The sequence below is a fragment of the Salvelinus alpinus genome, chromosome 1, assembly GCF_045679555.1.
Source record: "Salvelinus alpinus chromosome 1, SLU_Salpinus.1, whole genome shotgun sequence".
Lineage (NCBI taxonomy): Eukaryota > Metazoa > Chordata > Actinopteri > Salmoniformes > Salmonidae > Salvelinus > Salvelinus alpinus.
In genome coordinates this window covers 68,822,188-68,847,821 of record NC_092086.1, presented here as the reverse complement: position 1 = coordinate 68,847,821, position 25,634 = coordinate 68,822,188, and the positions used below count along the sequence as shown (strand labels likewise).

At 42.8% G+C, this 25,634-nt stretch overlaps 1 protein-coding gene across 1 annotated transcript in view; it reads right to left on the bottom strand.

The window, feature by feature from the left end:
• The window catches only part of LOC139584038 (PDZ and LIM domain protein 4-like), a 69,623-nt gene extending 44,323 nt beyond the window's left edge, over window positions 1-25,300 (bottom strand). The window contains exons 1-2 of the mRNA XM_071415577.1: window positions 24,991-25,300; window positions 3,265-3,416 (exon numbers count right to left, since the gene is read on the bottom strand). Of these exons, the coding sequence (XP_071271678.1) occupies window positions 3,265-3,416; window positions 24,991-25,083 (245 nt within the window). The 5' untranslated portion in view covers window positions 25,084-25,300. The remainder of the gene's footprint in view (window positions 1-3,264; window positions 3,417-24,990) is intronic.
• Between the last annotated feature and the right edge of the window lie 334 nt (window positions 25,301-25,634).

Sequence of the window (25,634 nt, the reverse complement as noted above, 5' to 3'; positions counted from 1 at the left end):
GCCAAACCCTCCCTAACCCAGACGACGCTATGCCAATTGTGCGTCGCCCCACGGACCTCCCGGTTGCGGCCGGCTGCGACAGAGCCTGGGCGCGAACCCAGCCCAGCCTGGGCGCGAACCCAGAGACTCTGGTGGCGCAGCTAGCACTGCGATGCAGTGCCCTAGACCACTGCGCCACCCGGGAGGCTAAATCTGACCATAATTCTGTCCCCCTGATTCCTGCTTACAAGCAAAAGCTGAAGCAGGAAGTACAAGTCACTCACTCAATACGGAAGTGGTCAGATGATGCGGATGCTACGCTACAGGACTGTTTTGCTAGCACAGACTGGAATATGTTCCGGGATTCATCCAATGGCATTGAGGAGTATACCACCTTAGTCACCGGCTTCATCAAATCAGTGCATTGACGACGTCATCCCCACAGTGACCGTACGTACATATCCCAATCAGAAGCCATGGATTACAGGCAACATCCGCAACGAGCTAAAAGCTAGAGCTGCCGCTTTCAAGGAGTGGTACACTAATCCGGACGCTTATAAGAAATCGTGCCTTGCCCTCAGACGAAGCATCAAACAGGCAAAGCATCAATATAGGACCAAGATTGAATCCTACGACACCGGCTCTGATGCTCGTCGGATGTGGCAGGGCTTGCAGACTATTACGGACTACAAAGGGAAATCCAGCCGCGAGCTGCCCAGTGACGCGAGCCTACCAGATAAGCTAAATGCCTTTTATGATCGCTTCGAGGCAAGCAACGCTGAAGCATGCATGCGAGCACCAGCTGTTCCGGACGACTGTGTGATCACACTCTCCGTAGCAGATGTGAGTAAGACCTTTAAACATGTCAACATTCACAAGGCCGCAGGGCCAGACGGATTACCATGACATGTATTCAGAGCATGGGCGGACCAACTGCCAAGTGTCTTCACTGACATTTTCAACCTCTCCCTGACCGAGTCTGTAATACCTACATGTTTCAAACAGACCACCATAGTCCCTGTGCCCAAGAAAGTGAAGGTAACCTGCCTAAATGACTACTGCCCCGAGGCACTCACGTCAGTAGCCATGAAGTGCTTGAAAGGCTAGGGCTTCCGGGATGATCGTGTTTTATTTTTTAATTTTTTTTATTGAATATTCGAAACATACAATATACTTGCAGTGAAGCCTACATCATACCAGTCATCCAACAGATTCCCATTCAGAGCGACACACAGAAGCATCCAGGGTCAATGTCCTGCTCAAGGGCACGCTGACCGATCTACCACCAGGCCAAAAAACATGAACCCGAACCCTTCAAGATCCCCCCCACAGTTCCCCAATAGCTGTCCCTCAACCATTCGCGACCCCTCCCGCAGTCCCCCCCCCCCAAGAAGAAATAAAAAATTACAATTAATTCCATTCCCCACCCCCAAGAACCCCCCAATGCACCAACAACCAAGATAATGAACTAAAGAGAAAAAAGGAAAAGACAGAAGAAAACAGCAAACAAAAATGCAAGAAAATCATAAATAATACATTTAAAAGGATATCAAGGAGAACTAAAATCATAACAATGCCAACTGTATATGTTTGTGTGCATGTCTGGCAATATTACATGTATGTGTGTGTTCTTGTATGTGTTTATTTGAATGAGAGTATGTATATGCATGTGTACAAACACCTGCACGGTATCAGCCTCAGTAAAACCGGCATTAGTTGTATTCTATTCATTGACTACAGCTCAGTGTTCAACACCATAGTACCCTCAATGCTCATCACTAAGCTAAGGATCCTGGGACTAAACACCTCCCTCTGCAACTGGATCCTGGACTTCCTGACGGGCCGCCCCCAGGTGGTGAGGGTAGGTAGCAACACATCTGCCACGCTGATCCTCAACACTGGAGCCACCCAGGGGTGTGTGCTCAGTCCCCTCCTGTACTCCCTGTTCACCCACAACTGCATGGCCAGGCACGACTCCAACACCATCATTAAGTTTGCAGACTACACAACAGTGGTAGGCCTGATCACCGACAAGACAGCCTATAGGGAGGAGGTCAGAGAACTGCCCGGGTGGTGCCAGAATAACAACCTATCCTTCAACGTAACCAAGACTAAGGAGATGATTGTGGACTACAGGAAAAGGAGCACCGAGCACGCCCCCATTCTCATCGACGGGGCTGTAGTGGAGCAGGTTGAGAGCTTCAAGTTCCTTGGTGTCCACATCACCAACAAACTAGAATGGTCCAAACACAGTCATTAAGAGGGCACGACAAAGCCTATTCCCCCTCAGGAAACTAAAGACTTGGCATGGGTCCTGAGATCCTCAAAAGGTTCTACAGCTGCAACATCGAGAGCATCCTGACTGGTTACATCACTGCCTGGTACGGCAATTGCTCGACCTCAGACCGCAAGGCACTACAGAGGGTCTAGCCTATTTAAAACAAGTTGTTATTTCGTTTTGAATAGAATTTGATTAGAATTCTCTTTTTAGGCCTTATCAATAATTAATTTAACCTTGCTTATTGACAATGTTTGGCATGTCCATGCTCAGCCATAATGCAATTAACAGTAAGCATAGCCCCTATATCAGTGTGAATGCTATTGAAACCATGCAATTACTTAGAACAAAGTGGACTGCAAATGGGTTCAAGTTAACCTATTTAGCAAAAATGGAATAGATCTAGATTTTATTATTTCATTTCTTTAAGCCATTTAACAAACTATAACGGACTAACATTGGAATTGGAGTTGATTTCAACACCATACATAAAAGACCATAAATACACAACCTGAAGCAGCCACATATTTGGGCTCCCAAGTGGTGCAGCGGTCTAAGGCACTGCAACTCAGTGCTTGAGGTGTCACTCCAGACACCTCGACACCCTGGTTTGAATCCAGGCTCTATCACAACCGGCAGCGATTGAGTCCCATAGGGCGGAGCACAATTGGCCCAGCATCGACCGGGATTGGCCGTTGTAGGCCGTCATTGTAAATAAGAATGGGTTCTTAACTAACTTGCCTAGTTAAATAAAGGTTTTAAAATTAAAAAAAAGTGGAGCATGTTCTGATTGGCCAGTGAGGGGCCAAGCCTTGATTCACCCACAACTTGTTTATTCATTAAAACCCAGCCCTTTTGCACCAACACCAGCAAGTGCACCGATTATAGTAATAATAGACAAAAATATGTCTGCCCTGAACCTATAGTGCTACCGCGTACGCATAGATTTACCATGGCGTTATGTTTGTTCAAATAGAGCCCACAGTCACACTCCCATGTTGACGTACCTGATTATGGCCAGTGTGAGCTCCCCCATGCAGGCCTTGATCCTGTTCTGGGCCTCCATGTGTGTCATGGTCTCTGTGCTGTACCCATTGATGACCAGGATGGTGTCTCCAGGACACAGGTCCCCCTGTGCTGCCTTACTGCCCGGTGTCACCTTAACACCAAACAAAAGAGAAGATATTAGGGTGGAAGTGCCACACCCAGCCAAAATACAATAATACAGCCGGTCTATTCAGGGTGTAATGTGACCCCTCCCCAGAACTATAGGTTTACATTTTCTATTGCCAGTTGCAGTGAGTGACACAGCAAAATTAGAAAGCGGACATTTAAAGCGTTATTGGTAAGCCGGGCAGTTCGAACTCTTTGACGTTTGACTACATTGAAGTGAGTGTCAATACAGTGAAAGCAGTCAAGGCAGCAGGGCGGCAGTTGGTTAGAGCGTTGGGCCAGTAACCAAAAGGTTGCTGGACCGAATCCCCGAGCAGACAAGGTAAAAAATAATCTGTTGTTCTTCCCCTGAAGAAGGCCCACTGTTCCTCGGTAGGCAGTCATTGTAAATAAGAATTCATTTGTAACTGATTTGCCTAGTTAAATATAGGGTACTACTATGACCCATAGGGCTCTGGTCAAAAGTAGTGCATTATATACAAAATAGGGTGCCATTTGAGATGCACTAAGCCCATGAGTGCTGTCCATCAGAACACACACATAGCCTCTGTCTAATACTAGGAGATACATTGCAGGTTCCTTTCCGTCATCTCACTCCAGATATATAAAGCCCCTGTGGATGTCTTTCTGGGCCCCATAAGAGGGGCGGGGGAGAAAGAGAGAGAAAGGTGGGGGGGGGGGGGGGAGAAAGAGAGAGAGGGGGGGGGAGCGAGAGAGAGATTTCTACTCCTTCCTCTGGGTACATTTTACCTTTACAGAAACAATTGTTTACACATGACAGCAATTTTCCATAATGATCCTCCTCCCTCCCTGCATCCTCCCATCTCTTTCTATGCCTGCATCACCGGACATCTGGATTTGGCAGTTAAACAAAACCACCAAGCATCGCAATGTTCCGTCCCCTCATACAACCAGGCCAGTCTTACTCTATGACCTGCCCGTATGCATGGATTCTTTTACCTCCCCTGCAACGTGTAAACTTTGTTGGACCGAACCCAAACCAATCTATACATCAGGCCGAAGGAAGATGTTTAATAACCGGTCATAAAACTAATGGAGCTCCAGTTTGTTAAAATGTCAGACGCACTATTCTGTAATCAATGTCTTCAAGTGTTTCACAGCCATTAATCTTTTTAGAAGAGCAATCACAACGTGATCTCATAACAAATATGACCTATTACCCTGAATGCTGTCTGCAAGTTACATTAGGATGTATTATCATTGGAACCAATGGTTGAAAGACAACTTTGTGTTAAAAGAACATTTTGACAAAATAAATCAAATAAAATGGCAGCCAACTGTTTAATGATTTGAGTACATGAACTGTGAAAACAATGTTAATGTCTCACATTATGCAAATGAAATTGCATTTGAACAATGACCTGAAGGTTATCTACATCAGGGGAGCAGGCTGGCACACTGAGCAGTGCTTTGCTTTAAGAAGAAAAGCACGTAAATTCATTGTCCGTGAAAAACTAATCGCTGAGACGTGTTTCAGTGTTAAATGCAAAATGTACAGTCTGACTCCCTTCTCAGTCCCAGTTTCGGTAAACTGAGGGGTCACTGCCGTGGGATCTGAGTAAACAGAGCTACAGTTCATTCGGAAAGCATTCAGACCCGTTGACTTTTTCAATTTTTTGTTTACATCACAACCTTATTCTAAAATGTATTAAAATTGTTTTTTTCCTCATCAATCTACACACAATACCCAATAATGACGAAGCAAAAACACGTTTTTAGACATTTTTGCAAAATATGTAAATGATGTTATTGATATAAAAACAGTTTTGTTTTTGTACTAAGTACTAAGTACTTTGTTGAAGCACCTTCGGCAGCGATTACAGCCTCGAGTCTTCTTAGGTACGACGCTACAAGTTTTGCACACCTGTATTTGGTAAGTTTCTCTCATTCTTCTCTGCAGATCGTCTCAAGCTCTGTCAGATTGTATGGGGAGCGTTGCTGCACAGCTATTTTCAGGTCTCTCCAGAGCTGTTCGATCGGGTTCGGGCTCTGGCTGGGCCACTCAAGGACATTCAGAGACTTGTCCCGAAGCCAAATCTGCGTTGTCTTGACTGTGTGCTTAGGGTCATTGTCCTGTTGGAAGGTGAACCTTCACCCCAGTCCGTGGTCCTGAGCACTCTGGAGCAGGTTTTCATCAAGGATCTCTCTATACTTTGTCCATTCATTTTTCCCTCGATCCTGACTAGTCTCCCAGTCCCTGCTGCTGAACAACATCCCCACAGCATGATGCTGCCACCACCATGCTTCACCGTAGTGTGCCAGGTTTCCTCCAGACGTGACGCTTGACATGCAGGCCAAAGAGTTCAATCTTGGTTTCATCAGACCAGAGAATCTTGTTTCTCATGGTCTGAGTCATTTAAGTGTCTAATGGCACTCCAAGTGGGCTGTCATGTGCCTTTTACTGAAGAGTGGCTTCCGTCTGGGCACTCTACAATAAAGGCCTGATTGGTGGAGTGCTGCAGAGATGGTTGTCCTTCTGGAAGGTTCTCCCTTCTCCACAGAGGAACTCTAGAGCTCTGTCAGAGTGACCATCGGGTTCTTGGTCACCTCCCAGACCAAGGCCCTTCTCCCATGCACTGATAACTGTGGGACCTTATATAGACAGGTGTTTGCCATCGAGTCATGTCAAATCAATTGAATTTAACAAAGGTGGACTCCAATAAAGTTGTAGAAACATCTCAAGGATGATCAATGGAAACAGAATGCACCGGAGCTCAATTTCGAGTATCATAGGAAAGGGTTTGAATACTTATGTAAATAAGGTATTTCTGTTTTTAATTATTAATACATTTGCAAAAATGTCTAAAAACCAGTTTTCACTTTGTCACTATGGGGTAATGTGTGTCGATTGATGAGGACTTGATTTATTTAATCCATTTTAGAATAAGGCTGTAACGTAACAAAATGTGGAAAACGTCAAGGGGTCTGAATACTTTCCGAATGCACTGTATGTTGTGGATGATGTGGCTTTGCTGCTGTGTCACAGTGTAGGAGGTTGTGTTGTTATTGCAGAGAGACAAAGACCACCTAAGGGTCAGGCCATGAATGGCCATCCAGACGTGACTCACTCACGTTCCCTCACTAAATCTCCACGACAGGCCTTTAATTATCGCCAATACAAACCATTTCAGAGTCCAGGCCCCTTCTTAGGCATATTTAACTGACTTTGATTGCATCATGATCCAGTGCATTGCTGGAGCAATCTAAACAATCTGAGTCATTCTATGAGGTGGTCCCTTTACAGAATGACACAGTTAATCAGTAACACATTCTGTTGGTGGTTAGCATACGACATTATAATGTCACACAGATAAGCCATGGGGCTTGCCAAAGACTGAGCTCCTCCCCCAAAATACAGTATGTTCTTTTTAGGATACTGCAAGATTAACAGTTTTGGTGGGGTGTGAAAAGGAGCAGGGTCATAGTATTGTGTCGTGTCATCATCGTGTGCCAAAATACAGGCGAAATTCATCTGAACCGTTAACTCTGTGGTCCCGATTGGCTGTCAGGCAAGGTTACATACTTTGCTGTATACAGGCTCACATGGTGCAATAGAGGAATAATGCTGGCAACCGGACAAACAACCACTTTTGTTTGCTTGCTTGTTGGCTGATGGAAACGAAGGTTATTGCCTTGGCCTTGAGGACATTTGGGGAAAATCATTACTTTTTAGGTTACAAAATTCCCAACGCCGTTTGATTGTTGCACTCTAACAAAGAGGTTCAAATGTGCCAGTGCCATAAACAATGGAGCAGCTGTCGAGTAAATGCATTGGCTCTTTCTTTAATGAGAAGGCAAGGCCAGGGAGAGCCTGCTTGATCTTCAATGTAGCCGAGGAAAATGCCGTCGCCCATTATGCTGCGTGTATGACCGCGCGTTAGTCATTGAGTGTAATGTTCTGAATCTAATTTGTGTCGCTGAATGTCTGTTCCTTCCTTTGCAAGTGAAATTCCACTCCTTTGCGCTCCATTGACCAATATCCATCTCCTTTCTTTGTGACGCTTCACTGAGTAATACGGTAGTACGTGCCTGAATTGTATAAATTCATTTGCCATTTGTATGAAGGTAATTGAAACCATTTTGAACGCGTTAAGTGCTGATAGAAGTGGCAGCTATTTGTGCCTCGTTCTAGAGGTGCTCATGTCACGTCTTTCAAACCTGGAGGAAGTGGCGGCAGGAACGTCTTGGCCGACAATATGTAAGTAAATCTCATTTGGCTCTATGTCACATGGCTCTTGTTAGGTATGTGGCACAGTGACAGACAGAAAACTTTGGGGCACATGTTCCTGTGTTCAGCACTATGGTATTAGGGAAGCACAGATCATAAAACAGCAAGGGAACGAGAAAGGCCTGTAAATCTAATTTTAGGAGGAACTAGGAGGAGAAAGGAAGAATCTACTGTACAGTGGGGTCCAGAATTATTGACACCCTTGATAAAGATGAGCAAAAATGACTGTATAAAATATATATTTCAAATACTGAACTACTGTATACTCAACAAAAATATAAACACAACATGTAAAGTGTTGGTCCATGAGCTGAAATAAAAGATTCCATACATTTTCCATTGACACACAAAAAGCTTATTTCTTTCAAATGACGTGCACAAATTTGTTTACATCTCTGTTAGTGAGCATTTCTCCTTGCCAAGATAATCCATCCACCTGATAGGTGTGGCATATCAAGAACCTGATTAAACAGCATGATCCTTACACAGGTGAAACTTGTGCTGGGGACAATAAAAGTACTCTAAAATGTGGAGCTTTTTAACCCAACACAATACGTCTCAAGTTTTGAGGGAGCATGCAACTGGCATGCTGACTGCAGGAATGTCCACCAGAGCTGTTACCAGATAATTGACTATTCATATACCATAAGCCGCCTCCAACATCATTTTAGAGAATTTGGCCGTACGTCCAACCGGCCTCACAACCACAGACCACTTTAACCATGCCAGCCCAGGATCTCCACATCTGGCTTCTTCAAATCAAATCAAATCAAATTTTATTAGTCACATACACATGGTTAGCAGATGTTAATGCGAGTGTAGCGAAATGCTTGTGCTTCTAGTTCCGACAATGCAGTCATAACCAACAAGTAATCTAACCTAACAATTCCACAACTACTACCTTACACACACACACAAGTGTAAAGGGATAAAGAATATGTACATAAAGATATATGAATGAGTGGTGGTACAGAACGGCATGGCAGATGCAGTAGATGGTATAGAGTACGGTATATACATATGAGATGAGTACTGTAGGGTATGTAAACATAAAGTGGCATAGTTTAAAGTGGCTAGTGGTACATGTATTACATGAAGATGGCAAGATGCAGTAGATGATATAGAGTACAGTATATACATATGAGATGGGTAATGTAGGGTATGTAAACATTATATTAAGTGGCATTGTTTAAAGTGGCTAGTGGTACATTTTTACATAATTTCCATCAATTCCCATTTTTAAAGTGGCTGGAGTTGAGTCAGTATGTTGGCAGCGGCCGCTAAATGTTAGTGGTGGCTGTTTAACAGTCTGATGGCCTTGAGATAGAAGCTGTTTTTCAGTCTCTCGGTCCCTGCTTTGATGCACCTGTACTGACCTCGCCTTCTGGATGATAGCGGGGTGAACAGGCAGTGGCTTGGGTGGTTGTTGTCCTTGATGATCTTTATGGCCTTCCTGTGACATCGGGTGGTGTAGGTGTCCTGGAGGGCAGGTAGTTTGCCCCCGGTGATGCGTTCTGCAGACCTCACTACCCTCTGGAGAGCCTTACGGTTGTGGGCGGAGCAGTTGCCGTACCAGGCGGTGATACAGCCCGACAGGATGCTCTCGATTGTGCATCTGTAGAAGTTTGTGAGTGCTTTTGGTGACAAGCCGAATTTCTTCAGCCTCCTGAGGTTGAAGAGGCGCTGCTGCGCCTTCTTCACAACGCTGTCTGTGTGGGTGGACCAATTCAGTTTGTCCGTGATGTGTACACCGAGGAACTTAAAACTTTCCACCTTCTCCACTACTGACCCGTCGATGTGGATAGGGGGGTGCTCCCTCTGCTGTTTCCTGAAGTCCACAATCATCTCCTTTGTTTTGTTGACGTTGAGTGTGAGGTTATTTTCCTGACACCACACTCCGAGGGCCCTCACCTCCTCCCTGTAGGCCGTCTCGTCGTTGTTGGTAATCAAGCCTACCACTGTAGTGTCATCCGCAAACTTGATGATTGAGTTGGAGGCGTGCATGGCCACGCAGTCGTGGGTGAACAGGGAGTACAGGAGAGGGCTCAGAACGCACCCTTGTGGGGCCCCAGTGTTGAGGATCAGCGGGGTGGAGATGTTGTTACCTACCCTCACCACCTGGGGGCGGCCCGTCAGGAAGTCCAGGACCCAGTTGCACAGGGCGGGGTCGAGACCCAGGGTCTCGAGCTTGATGACGAGTTTGGAGGGTACTATGGTGTTAAATGCTGAGCTGTAATTGATGAACAGCATTCTCACATGGGTATTCCTCTTGTCCAGATGGGTTAGGGCAGTGTGCAGTGTGGTTGCGATTGCGTCGTCTGTGGACCTATTGGGTCGGTAAGCAAATTGGAGTGGGTCTAGGGTGTCCGGTAGGGTGGAGGTGATATGGTCCTTGACTAGTCTCTCAAAGCACTTCATGATGACGGAAGTGAGTGCTACGGGGCGGTAGTCGTTTAGCTCAGTTACCTTAGCTTTCTTGGGAACAGGAACAATGGTGGCCCTCTTGAAGCATGTGGGAACAGCAGACTGGGATAAGGATTGATTGAATATGTCCGTAAACACACCAGCCAGCTGGTCTGCGCATGCTCTGAGGACGCGGCTGGGAATGCCGTCTGGGCCTGCAGCCTTGCGAGGGTTAACACGTTTAAATGTTTTACTCACCTCGGCTGCAGTGAAGGAGAGGCCGCAGGTTTTGGTAGGGGGCCGTGTCAGTGGCACTGTATTGTCCTCAAAGCGGGCAAAAAAGTTGTTTAGCCTGTCTGGGAGCAAGACATCCTGGTCCGCGACGGGGCTGGTTTTCTTTTTGTAATCCGTGATTGACTGTAGACCCTGCCACATACCTCTTGTGTCTGAGCTGTTGAATTGCGACTCGATTTTGTCTCTGTACTGGGACTTAGCCTGTTTGATTGCCTTGCGGAGAGAATATAGCTACACTGTTTGTATTCGGTCATGCTTCCGGTCACCTTGCCCTGGTTAAAAGCAGTGGTTCGCGCTTTCAGTTTCACGCGAATGCTGCCGTCAATCCACGGTTTCTGGTTTGGGAATGTTTTAATCGTTGCTGTGGGTACGACATCGTCAATGCACTTCCTAATGAACTCGCTCACCGAATCAGCATATTCGTCAATATTGTTGTTGGACGCGATGCGGAACATATTCCAATCCGCGTGATCGAAGCAGTCTTGAAGCGTGGATTCAGATTGGTCGGACCAGCGTTGAACAGACCTGAGCGCGGGAGCTTGTTGTTTGAGTTTCTGTTTGTAGGCTGGAATCAACAAAATGGAGTCGTGGTCAGCTTTTCCGAAAGGGGGGCGGGGGAGGGCCTTATATGCGTCGCGGAAATTAGTATAACAATGATCTAGGGTTTTTCCAGCCCTGCAGGACCAGCCACCGGACAGCTGATGAAACTGAGGAGTAGTTCTGTCTGTAATAAAGCCCTTTTGTGTAGAAAAACTAATTCTGATTGGCTGGGTCTGGCTCCCCAGTGAGCGGGCATGGCTCCCAAGTGGGTGGACCTATGCCCTCCCAGGCCCACCCATGGCTGTGCCCCTGCCCAGTCTGGTGAAATCCATAGATTAGGGCCTATTGAATTTATTTCAATTGACTGATTTCCTTATATGAACTGTAACTTTAGTTGCTTTTATATTTTTGTTCAGTATATATTGAATGTTCAAATAATGGGGAAATTGCTCAGAGAATTTTTTATATTTTTTCTAGATTTTGTTTAACAAGAATAAACAATAAAAAAACATTCTCAAAACGGTAGGGATCAAAATGATTGACACCCCTGTTTTCAATAGCTTTAAATACTTAAATTGCGAGGATAATGGCACTGAGCCTTTTTCAAAAATGTTTAATGATTTGGAGAACACATTGGGAGGGATCTTAGACTATTCTTCCATACAAAATCCTGCCAGATTCTTGATATCCATTTTCTGCACATATGAACTGCCCTCTTCAATTCAAACCACAGGTTTTCAATAGGGTTTCAAGTCTGGAGATTAAGAAGGCCATCGCAAAATGTTTTGTGGCCAATTAACCATTTCTTTGTGGATTTTGAAGTGTTAATTGGGTTATTTTCTTGCTGGGAGATCCACTTGAGATCCAAGTTTCAGCCTCCTGGCAGAGGTAACCATGTTTTTGGCCAAAATGTCCTGGTACTGGGTAAAGTTCATTATGCAATTGACATTAAAACGGGCCCCAGGACCAGTGGAAGCAAAATAGCCCTAAAACAAGAAATATCCACCACAATATTTTACAGTAGTTATGGAGTTATTTTCTGCTCATGCATTCTCATTTCGACACCAAACTCACAACTGGTGTGCGTGGTCAAAGAGCTAGATTTTCATGTCATGTGACCAAAGCACCAGTTCCAATCCAAGTGCCAATGCCGTTTAGCAAATACCAGGCATTTACATTTGTTGGATGACATGAAAATAGAACTCTTTGGCCATGCACACAAGTACCAGATCTTGTTTTGAGGTGTTTTGACTGATGTAATGTCTATGCTAATATGGCTCAAATTAGCTATCTAGCTAACCAACAACTGAAACTTTGTATCTGAGAGACAATTGCTCATTGTGCAAATTGATATATGTTTTCAATAAACATTTAGAGACTAAATAGTTTAAATGTTGTCAACAGTCTAAGCCAACCCTGTCTGTTTTGTCCCATAGTTGCACCCACGTTGGTTTTGTTGCTAAACAACCAACCCATCTATTAAAACGGGAGTTTATTTCATGTAATAGGGTTGACCTTAAAATGAGAGACAGGGGGTTTTTTTAACCTTAAAATGAATCACTAATCACATGAAATAAAGAATAATCTTCAGAAATGACTTTGTCAACACAACAAAATAACTAGAGATTTACATTGATGGTGAAAACTCTGAGAAATGTTGTGGTTAAGTGGGTAAAATCTTCCTAGAAGTCACAGAGTATCCTTAGAGGGACACGTCAAAAGGCAGAATTTTGGCACTTCAGCAACTCTTTATTTAAACGGATTTATAGAATTTTCCATGTGGTCTATTTTAAAGGGCACTTAATTTAATACAGGGATTGGTAACTCCAGTCCTCAGGGGCCGGAGTGGTGTCACTTTTCCCCATCCCTAGCAAACAAAGCTGATTAAACTAATTGCGTCCTAAACTGAAGATCATGATTAGTTGATTATTGGAGTCAGGTGTGTTAGCTGGGGCTGGGGCAAAAAAGGGGGACACCAATCAGGCCCAAGGACTGGAGTTGATTTAATATAACATATTTGTGCACAAATTCTACCAAAAGGCACTCATTTCATGGAAGGATCCAGATACATTCCTATCTCTGATAAAAGATAACTTCAGAGGAAAGGAAAATATAACAGAGTCCAAATGTCGGTGAAGTTAATCTCTCCTTGCATTTGAAAGAAGGAAACTCAGACATTGGGTGTCAAATACAGAAGACTCCAGCCTTAACTGCTCAGATAATATTTATCTGATAAAGAAAACATCAGTGACCCCATTCAGTAGAGAAAATACATAAGAACATTGACTGAAATGTCAAATATATAGAAAAGGTTTGATAAACCTTATGCACAGGATCTGACCTTGGCATAAGTGTATAGACCTACTACTGTATAGCCTTCCTAGCTAATGTTGGTTCCCAGAACACTTTGGGAAACGTATTTGTCAAATGTCCAAAGGAGAATCTTTAGGGAAATCATCAATTTTCAGAACCACACAACATGACATACAGCTTGGACTGGAGCGTTTTAAAAGGAAACTCGTGAAAAATCCGTAACGACAAACACATTTTAGTTTTTATTTACATGACATGGAGTTGTGAACTACTGTCCAAGAGGAATTCTGTTCATGAATTAGCACCATTAGCTGGTCTTGACTTATGTCACCTCTTGCATGGGAGTTGAATTGACATTGATTTAACAAGGTTTTATCCCCTAACTGATATTTTCTGCACATCCCTTCAAAATGCTTTAACAATTACGTCAGAGATCTGGCTGGCTCCCTTGGTTGGCAATTTAGATGCATGAGTCCTACGGACTTCCCACTCACATCTCAAGCCTAATTAGCACCTTAGCTACAAACCAGCTATTGCAATCAGGACGGTGTACTGGGACCCAGAATTTCATTGTTTAAGAATGCAGGTGTTCTAGATCATTAACTCAGAGATATGCAAAGGCATATCTGCAGTCTGTGTAAAATAGAGGGCCGCCGAGGACCTGGATTGAAATTATTTACACCCTTAATAGAGATGAGCAATAATGACTCTATAAAATAAATTATTCAAATACTGAGCTATATGCCAAAAAAAACAGAAATGATATTATTTTATACTAATAGAATTGCTCAGAAGAAATATGAAGTAATACTTTTTTAATCAAAAAAGGTATGGGTCAAAATGATTGAAACCCCTAAAGATTCTTATAACTAAAGTAGTCATAAGTGTCGTATTTGGTCCCATATTCCTAACACGCAATGACTACAAGCTTGTGACTCTATAAACTTGTTGGGTGCATTTCCAGTTGGTTTTGGTTGTGTTTCAGATTATTTTGTGCCCAATAGCAGTGAATGGTAAAAAATGTATTGTGTCATTTTGGAGTCACTTTTATTGTAAATAAGAACAGAATATGTTTCTAAACACTTCTACATTCATGCGGATGCTACCATGATTAAGGGCAATCCAGAATAAATTGTGAATAATGTTGAGTGAGAAAGTTACAGAGGGTCAAAGATCATACCCCCAAGACCTGCTAACCTCCCCTGTTATTGTAATGTTGAGACGTCAGCATGTCTTGGGGGATATGATCTTTGACCCTCTGCAACTACTGTGGTTTATACAGTGTCTTCTGAATTTATTCAGACCGTTTGACTTCTCCACATATTGATACGTTACAGCCTTATTCTAAAATTAATTAAAACATGTTTCCCCATCAACCTACACACAATACCCCACAATGACAAAGAAAAAACAGTTGTTTTCTTTATTCAAATGTATTAAAAATAAAAACTGAAACATCACATTTACATAACTATTCATACCCTTCACTCAGTGCTTTGTTGAAGCACTTTTGGCAGCGATTACAGCATTGAGTCTTCTTGGGTATGATGCTACAAGCTTGGCACAGCTGTACTTGGGGAGTTTCTCCAATTCTTCTCTGCAGATCGTCTCAAGCTCTGTCCGGTTGGATGGGGAGCGTTGCTGCAAAGCATTTTTCACGTCTCTCCAGAGCTGTTCGATTGGGTTCATGTCCGGGCTCTGGCTGGGCCACTCAAGGACATTCAGAGACTTGTCCCGAAGCCACTCCTGCGTTGTCTTGGCTGTGTGCTTAGGGTCGTTGTCCTGTTGGAAGGTGAACCTTTGCACCAGTCGGAAGACGTGAGCGCTCTGGAGCAAGTTTTCATCAAGGATCTCTCTGTACTTTGCTCTGTTCATCTTTCCCTCGATCCTGACTAGTCTCCCAGTCCCTGCTGCTGAAAAACATCCTCACAGCATGATGCTGCCACCACCATCCTTCACCGTAGGGATGGTGTCAGGTTTCCTCCAGACGTGACGCTTGGCATTCAGGCCAAAGAGTTCAATCTTGGTTTCATCAGACCAGAGAATCTTGTTTCTCATGGTCTGAGAGTATTTAGGTGCCTTTTGGCAAACTCCAAGTGGGCTGTCATGTGCCTTTTACTGAGGAGTGACTACCGTTTAGCCACTCTACAATAAAGGTCTGATTGGTGGAGTGCTGCAGAGATGGTTGTCCTTCTGGAAGGTTCTCCCATCTCCACAGAGGAACTCTAGAGCTCTGTCAGAGTGACCATCGGGTTCTTGGTCACCTCCCTGACCAAGGCCCTTCTCCCCCGATTGCTCAGTTTTGTGGGGCGGCCATCTCTATGAGAAGTCTTGCTGGTTCCAAACGTCTTCCATTTAAGGATGATGGAGGCCACTGTGTTCTTGGGGACCTTCAATGCTGCAGACATTTTTTGGTACCATTCCCCCGAACTGTGCCTCGACACAATCCTGTCCTGGAGCTCTACAGACAATTCCTTCGACCTCATGGCTTGGTTTTTGCTCTGACATTCTCTGTCAACTGTGGGACCTTATATAGAAAAGGTCAGTGCCTTTCCAAATCATGTCCAATCAATTGAATTTAGCACAGGTGGACTCCATTTACATTACATTTACATTTAACTTTTTCATTTTTCATTTCATTTGACTCCAATCAAGTTGTAGAAACATCTAAGGATTATCAACTGAAACAGGATGCCCTCAAGCTCTATTTCGAGTCCCATAGCAAAAGGTCTGAATACTTATGCATATAAGGTATTTATGTTTAGATGTTTTTTTTTTTAAACATTTGCAAACATTTCTAAAAACCTGTTATTATGGGGTATTGTGTGTTGATTGCTGAGGATGATTTTTTAAATCCATTTTAGAATAAGGCTGTAACGTGCATATCCCACTCTTTAAACTTCATTCCTTGACAAGAGTCACTAGAGACTCAATGCAACAAGAGGATAGAACACATTTCAAACTTTGCTTGTTAGGGTGAGGTTGCAGAAACAATGGAATGGAGAGAGGGGTCTTGGGGGTTAAGTGCCTTGCTCAAGGGCACGTCGACAGATTTTTCACCTAGGGGAAACCTTTTGGTTACAGGCCCAATGCTCCTAATCGCTAGGCTACCTGCCACCCTGTGATTTGTCAGTGGGCACGTCCCAAATCACACCCTATTCCCATAGTGCACTAGTTTTGACCAGATCCCTATGGGCCCTGATCTTAAGCAGTGCACCACATAAGGAATAGAGTGTCATTTGGGATGCCACCAGTGACTTTTTATAGTGCCAGCAATGCAGTTTGGGTATTGGTCTAACTGGCCTAAGGAAGATTTTCTGAGAAAGCCTTGTCTAATAATGTCTTGGTACAATAAAATCCACAAGCATGATATCAGATGATCAGCACTTGCACTGCACAAAGTCATGGTACTGTAAACCCTTGAAAGCTATTTTTTTTTTTTACGTACGCTAAGCAAGGATGTCAATGGCCTAGAACAGTGGTCCCAAAATGTTTATAGTCCCGTACCCCTTCAAACATTCAACCTCCAGCTGCGTACCCCCTCTAGCAACAGGGTCAGCGCACACTCAAATGTTGTTTTGTTGCCATCATTGTAAGCCTGCCACACACACACTTTACGATACATTTATTAAACATAAGAATGAGTGTGAGTTTTTTGTCACAACCCGGCTCGTGGGACGTGACAAAGAGCTCTTATAGGACCAGGGCACAGATAACAAATAAATAATCATCAATCATTTTGCTCTTTATTTGACCATCTAACATATAAAACTTTATTTGTTCATCAATAATAGTGAATAACTCACCACAGGTTAATGAGAAGGGTGTGCTTGAAAGGATGCACATAACTCTGCAATGTTGGGTTGTATTGGAGAGTCTGTCATAAATCATTTTCCTCACACAGTCTGTGCCTGTATTTAGTTTTCATGTTAGTGAGGGCAGATAGGTACAGTGCGTGGTTGCAAAGGGCATCAGTGTCTTAACAGAGCGATTTGCCAAGGCAGGATACTCTGAGAGCAGCCTAAACCAGAAATCTGGCAGTGGCTTCTGATTAAATTAAAATTTCACAGAACCGCTTGTTGCAATATCAATGAGGCTCTCTTGTTATCGGTAAGTGGACTGGAGGCAGGACATGAAAGGGATAATGAATCCAGTTGTTTGGGTCATCCGTTTTGGGAAAGTACCTGCGTAATTGCACACCAAACTCACTCAGGTGCTTCTCTATATCACATTTGACATTGTCCGTCATCCAGCTATGACGCATAGAATTCACTGGCTTGTATGTGAGGCAGTAATTATTTAAAAAAAATCTCCTGCCATGTCACTGATGCGTCATGAAACAGTGTTGTTTGACGAAGACATTGTCTGTATCGTTTTTTTGGCCCTTTCCCCCAGCATTGTCCCAGCCATATCCGCAGCAGCAGGAAGAATTAAGTTCTCCACAATAGTCTGGGGCTTGCCTGTCCTAGCCACTTGGTAGTTCACCATATAAATCGCTTCTAGCCCCTTCTTATTAACGGTATCTGTTGCTTTATATACATGTCTTACTACTCGAAAATCGTCTTAATTCTCGCTCAAAAAACTCCCGTGGCTTATTTTTCAAATTGGCATGTTTTGTTTCTAAATGTCTGCACAAGAGTGAAGGTTTCATCGAGTTGTGAGATAGTACTTTTGCACATATAACACACTGTGGGTGAGGAAAGGCACTACTCTCAACATAAGTGAACCCCAATTCAATGTAGTTCTCATCCTATTTGCACCTCTTCATTGGTCCAATGTCCCTGTCTGTTGTTTGGTGCTTTCCCGGGTAAGTGGGCAGTAGCTCTTCGGCTGCATCAGATTCACAACTGTCAGTGTCCATGCTAGCTGGACTAACAACAAATGTAGAATTACTGATGCTAGCATTGGATGTGCTCGTGTTAGCAGAACAACTTGTGTCATCGACAGGTGCAGGTGTAATACCGCTGGTAGTAGCAGTACTACCAGTAGAGCTGGTATGTGTCTCTTTGGACACATTACTTTCTTTTTTTTTTTTTATCATTTATCCATTATCGAGCAATCGGAATAAGCAGCAGCTACGTTTGGCTACATACGGACCGTTAGTAGAATTCCAGCGAGCGAGTAACGGTTAATGCAATTGGATGTTAATTATTTGACCAGCCTACCTGTATTTGACATTGTGTTGTTATTTTTCTGAACACTAGATGGTTTAATTTGATTTTTTCCGGTGAAACGAGGCTAAATCAGGCGACAAAAAAACCTCACCCAAATGTCTAGCCCCGTTGGAAAATATAAATGGACGGTTTGAAAATGTGAAGATATTCCCAATTTGCGAATATCTGGCCTAGAACATGAAAGAGGCTACTTCAGGTGAACTTGAGTCAGTCTCCCCTTGTGAATCTAAAAATTACACCCCTGGTTGCAATGGTAGTTAAAGAGTCTGGCGGCTTGCAGCTGAGACAACACCTGGAATCCCTCAGTAGCACCACAATCTCTGATGAAAAACAAATGTCAACGCCCAGCACACTCCAGGACGCCACCACTGTTTACCCTGACTGACTATTGGCTACTGCCAAGTCCCCTGCTGGCCCCCTGACTCTTTCAGAACCTTAGAAATCGACCCATAGGACCCATATTTTGAGGTAAAGTAAGGTTGTTGATGAGCTGTTAGTCAGTTATGAAAAAAAAATATATATACTGTATAAATATATATATATTATTTATTGTATTATAAATTGATATTATACAGGATTATACAGGAGAAGCTTATTATATTGATATAATTTGACCCCCACAGTAAACTACTGTCTTGTTAGTATCCTCATCATAATGTGGGTGTTGAAAAAAGTACAACAGATATGCCAACATAGACAGCCTGTCCTGTGTCATGTAGCAAAATTGTAGCAGGTTTGTTTGGGACTTCTTGACAGAGCAGAATTATGTGGTAACGGTCACATTTCACAATGAAAGCATGGCAGCACGCTACACTTCATTCATTCAACACTACTTTCCCATGCGAGAGGGCCTCACCACTTCAAATTGTATAATAAATGGAAAGTGAACAGAACACCTAATAGATACAGACTTTGTGGGTGTTTGGGCTAACAAACAGCAGCCATAACGACACAAAGTGGTGAGTCTGGCACACTTGAATAAACTTTGAGGCATGAGCTGGTGGATAGTTGCAACACAATCTCACACTCAATTCGTGCAAATATGTACAAAAAGTATTTCAACAGATTTAGCGCATTTTTGTGTGGCTTAATTGGTGTGAAAAGACACACATTTTTGTCATTTGTCGAAAAATACACCAATTTTCATGCCACTTCATTCATAGGAAAATTATTTTGGGGGTGGCAAACTTCGGAACAATCTTTCAAAGGTTTTTAGAGCAATGCACGATATGCAATGGTCTTCTACAAACAAACGGGTTAACAGCCCAATATTGTTAATCAACCAGGTTGTCACCAAAATAATTATACTATAATAGTAGCAGTTTTGTATTTTTATTAATGCCAATACTGTTTTCTTTGCTTGTTTTCAGTTAATAGTTTGGGATACTGGGGCACTTGTAGTAGCCCTACATGATTTTCTTCATAATGCATTTCATTTTTCGTGGCGCCTACATTACACAATTTTCTTCTAAATGCATTTAATACAAGGCTCCACTTTTTAGTGTACATTACACCATTTCTTTCATAATGCATTTTATACAAGGCTATGTCGAGTTTTAAAAGGGTTGCCAGATTGGAAAAAAACAAACAGATACACTACAGGTCAAAAGTTTTAGAACACCTCCTCATTCAAGGGTTTTTCTTTATTTGTACTATTTTCTACATTGTAGAATAATAGTGAAGACATCAAACCTATGAAATAACCCACATGGAATCATGTAGTAACCAAAGAAGTGTTTTATATTTGAGATTTTTCAAAGTAGCCACCCTTTGCCTTGATGACACGCTCTTGGCAATCTCTCAACTAGCTTCATGAGGTAGCCACCTGGAATGATTTCAATTAACAGGTGTGCCTTGTTAAAAGTACATTTTTGAGCCAATCAGTTATGTTGTGAAAAGGTAGGGGTGGTATACAGAAGGGAAGTTAGGAACCAATATACACAGGCAGTTAGGAAAGCAAATGCTAGCTTTTTCAAACTGAAATTTGCATCCTGTAGCACAAACTCCAAAAGGTTCTGTGACACTGTAAAGTCCATGGAGAAAAAGAGCACCTCCTCCCAGCTGCCCACTGCACTGAGGCTAGGAAACACTTTTACCAACGATAAATTCAAGATAATTGAGAATATCAATAAGCATTTTTCTACGACTGGCCATGCTTTCAACCTGGCTACCCTTACCCCGGTCAACAGCAACTAGCCCAAACCTCCCCCATTTCTCCTTCGCCCAAATCAAGATAGCTGATGTTCTGAAAGAGCAGCAAAATCTGGACCCCTACAAATCAGCCGGGCTAGACAATCTGGACCCTTTCTTTCTAAAATTATCCGCAGAAATTGTTGCAACCCCTATTACTAGACTGTTCAACCTCTCTTTCATATCGTCTGAGATCCCCAAAGATTGGAAAGCTGCCGTGGTCATCCCCCTCTTCAAAGGTGAGACAGTCTAGACCCAAACTGCTACAGACCTATATCTATCCTACCCTGCCTTTCTAAGGTCTTCGAAAGCCAAGTTAACAAACAGATCACCGACCATTTTGAATCCCACCGTACCTTCTCCGCTATGCAATCTGGTTTCCGAGCTGGTCATGGGTGCACCTCAACCACGCTCAAGGTCCTAAACGATATGATAACCGCCATAGATAAGAGACAATACTGTGCAGCTGTATTCATCGACCTGGCCAAGGCTTTCGACACTGTCAACCACCACATTCTTATCGGCAGACTCAACAGCCTTGGTTTCTCAAATGACTGCCTTGCCTGGTTCACCAACTGCTTCTCAGACAGAGTTCAATGTTTCAAATCGGCGGGCCTGTTGTCCGGACCTCTGGCAGTCTCTATGGGGGTGCCACATGGTTCAATTCTTGGGCTGACTCTTTTCTTTGTATAGAGAAAAGAGGTCTTCTGTTTCTCCACATTTATTGATGAATTAATTTCCCATCATGAAAATGCATCCCCATTACCCAATCAAATATCTTCATCGTAACAAAAAAAAATCCAATCTGGCAACCCTCAAAATCCGACATAGCACCAGTATCCCAAAGTATTAAGCAAAAACAAGAATGGAAAAGCGCATTTGGCATTAGTTATCAAAAATAGAAACGTGAAGCTACTATTATATTATATGTATTTCAGTGACAACCTGGTTGATCAACAATATTGGGTTGTACACAGGCTTGTTTTTTTTATATAAATAAGTATGGGACACAAACAAAGAACACCATTGCCCAAAATGCGTTGCTCCAATAACTTTCAAAAGATTGTTCCGAAGTTTGCCCCCTTAATTTATTTTTGCCTCTGAATGAAGTCACACATAAATGTGTGTATTTTTCTACGAACTAAGTCACACAAAACGCACAAAATCTGCTGAAATACATTTTGTACACATTTGCAAGAATTGAGTGCGAGATTGTGTTGCAACAACAGGTGTCACTGTGCACACACACACCAAGTTTCCGCCTGGCAACTTCAGACTGCAGGCGTACACTTAAAACGGACATTGTACATGATGAGCACATCCAAATGAAGAAACTCTCTTGGCACTGTCACCGACCGTGAAGAGACCTGGGACTGAGCCCCTGTCAGTCTGCCCTCCAAATTCGCTGCAAAGTTCTGCTGCGTAGCCTCGACAAATACCTTGCATAGCCTACAGTAGCTTAACAAGTCTAACAGCTAGGTCTATATGACGAGAGGGACGCTCAGAATAGAGGGGAACAAAACATCTGTGTGTAAAAGAAACTGAGGACCTTATCCATGGTGCTTTATTAACAGTACCCCCCCCCCCCCACGGCAACTATCCTTCTAACGACTGTAGGTTAATAATCTTGCGATCCTGGAGACCAGGAGCTAGGAGTGTGTATATGTCCGATGTCGAGCTGCCCTCCAAATTCTCTACAACACTGCTATTTTGCAGCCCATTATAAACCAAGACTAAACCTACAGCCGTCCACTAGATTGAGTACCCATAACCCATTAACTAACAGTAGGTTAAAGTGGGCAAGTGAAAGTAAATTAGACTATAGCATGTCGGCATTATAGGCCTATCCAACAGCTGCGAGAGGAGAGAAGCAGGGATTTTAAGTGTCTGTGGAAGGAGAGGCAACTCAAGGATCACTCCTACAAAGCAGCATATAGGCGCCGTTTAAATATATTCATGGGTGGATTCTCCCATTCTTGAAATAATCATTGATCTAAATATACAGTATATATTAGATCAATGATGAGCAATGATCATAGTCTATAGAAATAATCACTGATCCGACATGACTTGGTTGGTAGCCTAGCGTAAAATCTCCTTTCACACGTCTATCGGTGATGTCTTCAAGGATGGGACGAATGGAGGACGCACAGGTTCTCTCAAAACAGGGGCATAGTCTCCATTATAGGCTTGCATTTGTCTCAGCTACACCGCAAACGTAGGCTACTTGATCATCGTATAGAGGCTAGTGTCAACTCTAGACCTATAACAGGCTATAATAATGGACCGTAAAATTGCTGTCTCAGACGTGGCTATGCAGGCTGCAAGGTGTCTTCCATCACAATGGTTCGGGGGTAGCCCGAGAGCTAGACAGGGACTCACAATTCTTCTCGATGCAATCTGTGCATTCGCTACATTAACAAGATAATAAACCTAGACCTATGAGGCTACTTCACTGGAAATGTACATAAAACACCATGCCATTTTGCACAGATTTGTAAATTAACCTTCCGTTTCAACATAATAGGCTAGGCCTAGCTGTTAGACTCTCTATGCAAAGTGTTGGCATAGGCACAGGGGATTAAGGAGAACGTTGTAGCGAATTTGAAGGGCAGCCTGCAGGGACTGATGCACACAACTCCATGTGTTCCCAGTCAGTGACAGTAAGAAGAGAGTAAACTCCATTTGGTGGCCTGACAACGCACCACGGCCGTTAGAATGGTATAGCATTACTTTGGGGATATCTGGTGTGTGTGTGTGTAACTTCGCCTCCAAGGACCACATTCATTTACCACTTTATTGTATAGTGTAGGCAAGGCTAATCTCCCCCCAAACTGAAGTGGTAGCGTCCAAATGAACCACATACTTAGAAAGCACCCGTTTCCCCAGCCACACCAATATAAAAAATATATATTTTACAAACGAATCAAAATAAATTAGAAAACGATTCAAATCTAAATTTTACAGTGTAGGAAAATGAATTTTAAAACAGTTTTCCATTATTAAATTTAAACAAGTGGATCAGAAAATGGAGAACTTGAGAAATGTAAACTAATATTATATTATTCAATTTGAAGGAGTGCATTAGATCATTAGACTGGAAAGCATTACATGGATCCCCATCTGTATACGTTTTGGTATTATTCCATGGCAAATAGCCATCTGAATTCACAATTAGGGTAGTAGACAGTAACTAGCCCCCTGGGAGTAACTGCCCCCTGGAATTCATATAAAGACCATAGGATGTCCCAAAATTACTGTTCTTGCTTATCAAAGAATGTCCTCTGTGTCATCACAACTTTTGGAGATATTTCAACAAAACGATGTGGTGATAAGTTGATCAAATTTTTTGTAGATATATTCCAATGAGGTTAGATTTATAATTTGTTTTTAATATACAAGGAAAGCCTTAAGATACAGTCCCCCCCCCCCCCCCCCCCCTTAACTAGCCCCTGTTTCTACCTGTCATTTAGAAAATGACTAGCCCAGTTAGTGCTAGTTTATGCTAACTTGCTAGCTAGCAACTTCACTAGCAGTAAATGCTAGCCAGCTAGCATAATATGCTAGGAGTACTAGCTAGCAATCTTACTACCAGATCGTCTGAGGTAAAATACATTAAAAAAGATAACTTAATTTCAGTTGTAATTGTTTCCACTAGTGACTGATAGCTTTACAGTTAATGCAACTTTATAGCCTTTTAGCTATTTTACAAAGTATTGTATGTCATATAGCTAGATAGCTACCTACATTTTTAAGAGAGCTTTTCAATTGGCATCTCTCCCCCTGTTTTCAGGCACAGGTGGGGACTGGATTAGGTGTGAGCAGTGCAGGATGTGGGTTGTGCTCCAGTTTTACTAGGGATAGCTTTATTTGTGACCTACAGATACAAATTACAATCGTGCAATAGCAGAGCATAAGAGAGTTGCCACATCAATTTTACACAGAGTTAAGTTATTGTTATTAAATGTTATATTCCAATGTCATTTAATGGTATTATTTATATTCCATTCCAATGATTTACCCCGGTAGAAGATTATGGCATAGGGTTTCACACAAGTGTGTTAAAATCAATTTAATCAGTTTCACTTAGAAATTCTTTTTTAAAAATGCCCATTTTCTAAAAACATTTCATGAAAAAACTAAGAAAGTGTAAACTGTAGCCATTTATTTCCCTTTATAGTTTATTTGCCTAACCACATACCATTTTTTTCCAAACGTTTCTTTTTTTTTTGTGTCAGCAATTAGACATTGTTCTTAGGTGGGGCTAGTTACCCCCTAGTACCCTATGCGGTGGTGCCAAATTAGGCTAGATGAAAGACATTAGACCAAACGCATCGTGAGGGTAAAGCAATCGTATTTCGACATGAGAATAAATACATGGGAACACATTTACATACCCTCGAAATAGTTAACGGTGTACTGAAGTCTCTTCCACCGACCAGTCGAAAACCCCAAGGTGAGGGTCCATTCAATGTCACGGTGTGGGGCATAGCTGATCTATAAAAATAATATCCGTAAGAACTGGGCGATAAACTGTGCGAAATAACTAGGTCCACTACCTAGGAGCTGCTTGGCAACACTGTCTGTCGCAAAACTTTCTTCCCTACTTGATTCAACCTTAAATAATGATGTCGTCTCTGACGTGTGATGGGGATTTGCGCTATGAAAACGCTTGACTGCCCGCTTCGTACAGAGTTGACTGAATGGGAGGGACGTGAGCGCAACGAAACGCTTGCCTGACGACTCACCCTGAATTTAATTCCGCTGCTCCATCGATCGTTACAAAGAAACGTCAGTTGACCAGAGTGATGTGGATGTGTAGCCAGGCAAACGCGACTCTATGGAAACAAGTCCACTCTTTATGGGTTGAGGATGACAGACACTCTAGTCTAGAAGTACCTACTGTATTTTTTTAACTAAAGAAAAGAAAAGTAAATGATTGGGATGGCTATTATAAAACAGTTCCCAGGGTCCAGTTAGGGGTGGTGTGTGTGTGTGTGTGTGTGTGTGTGTGTGTGTGTGTGTGTGTGTGTGTGTGTGT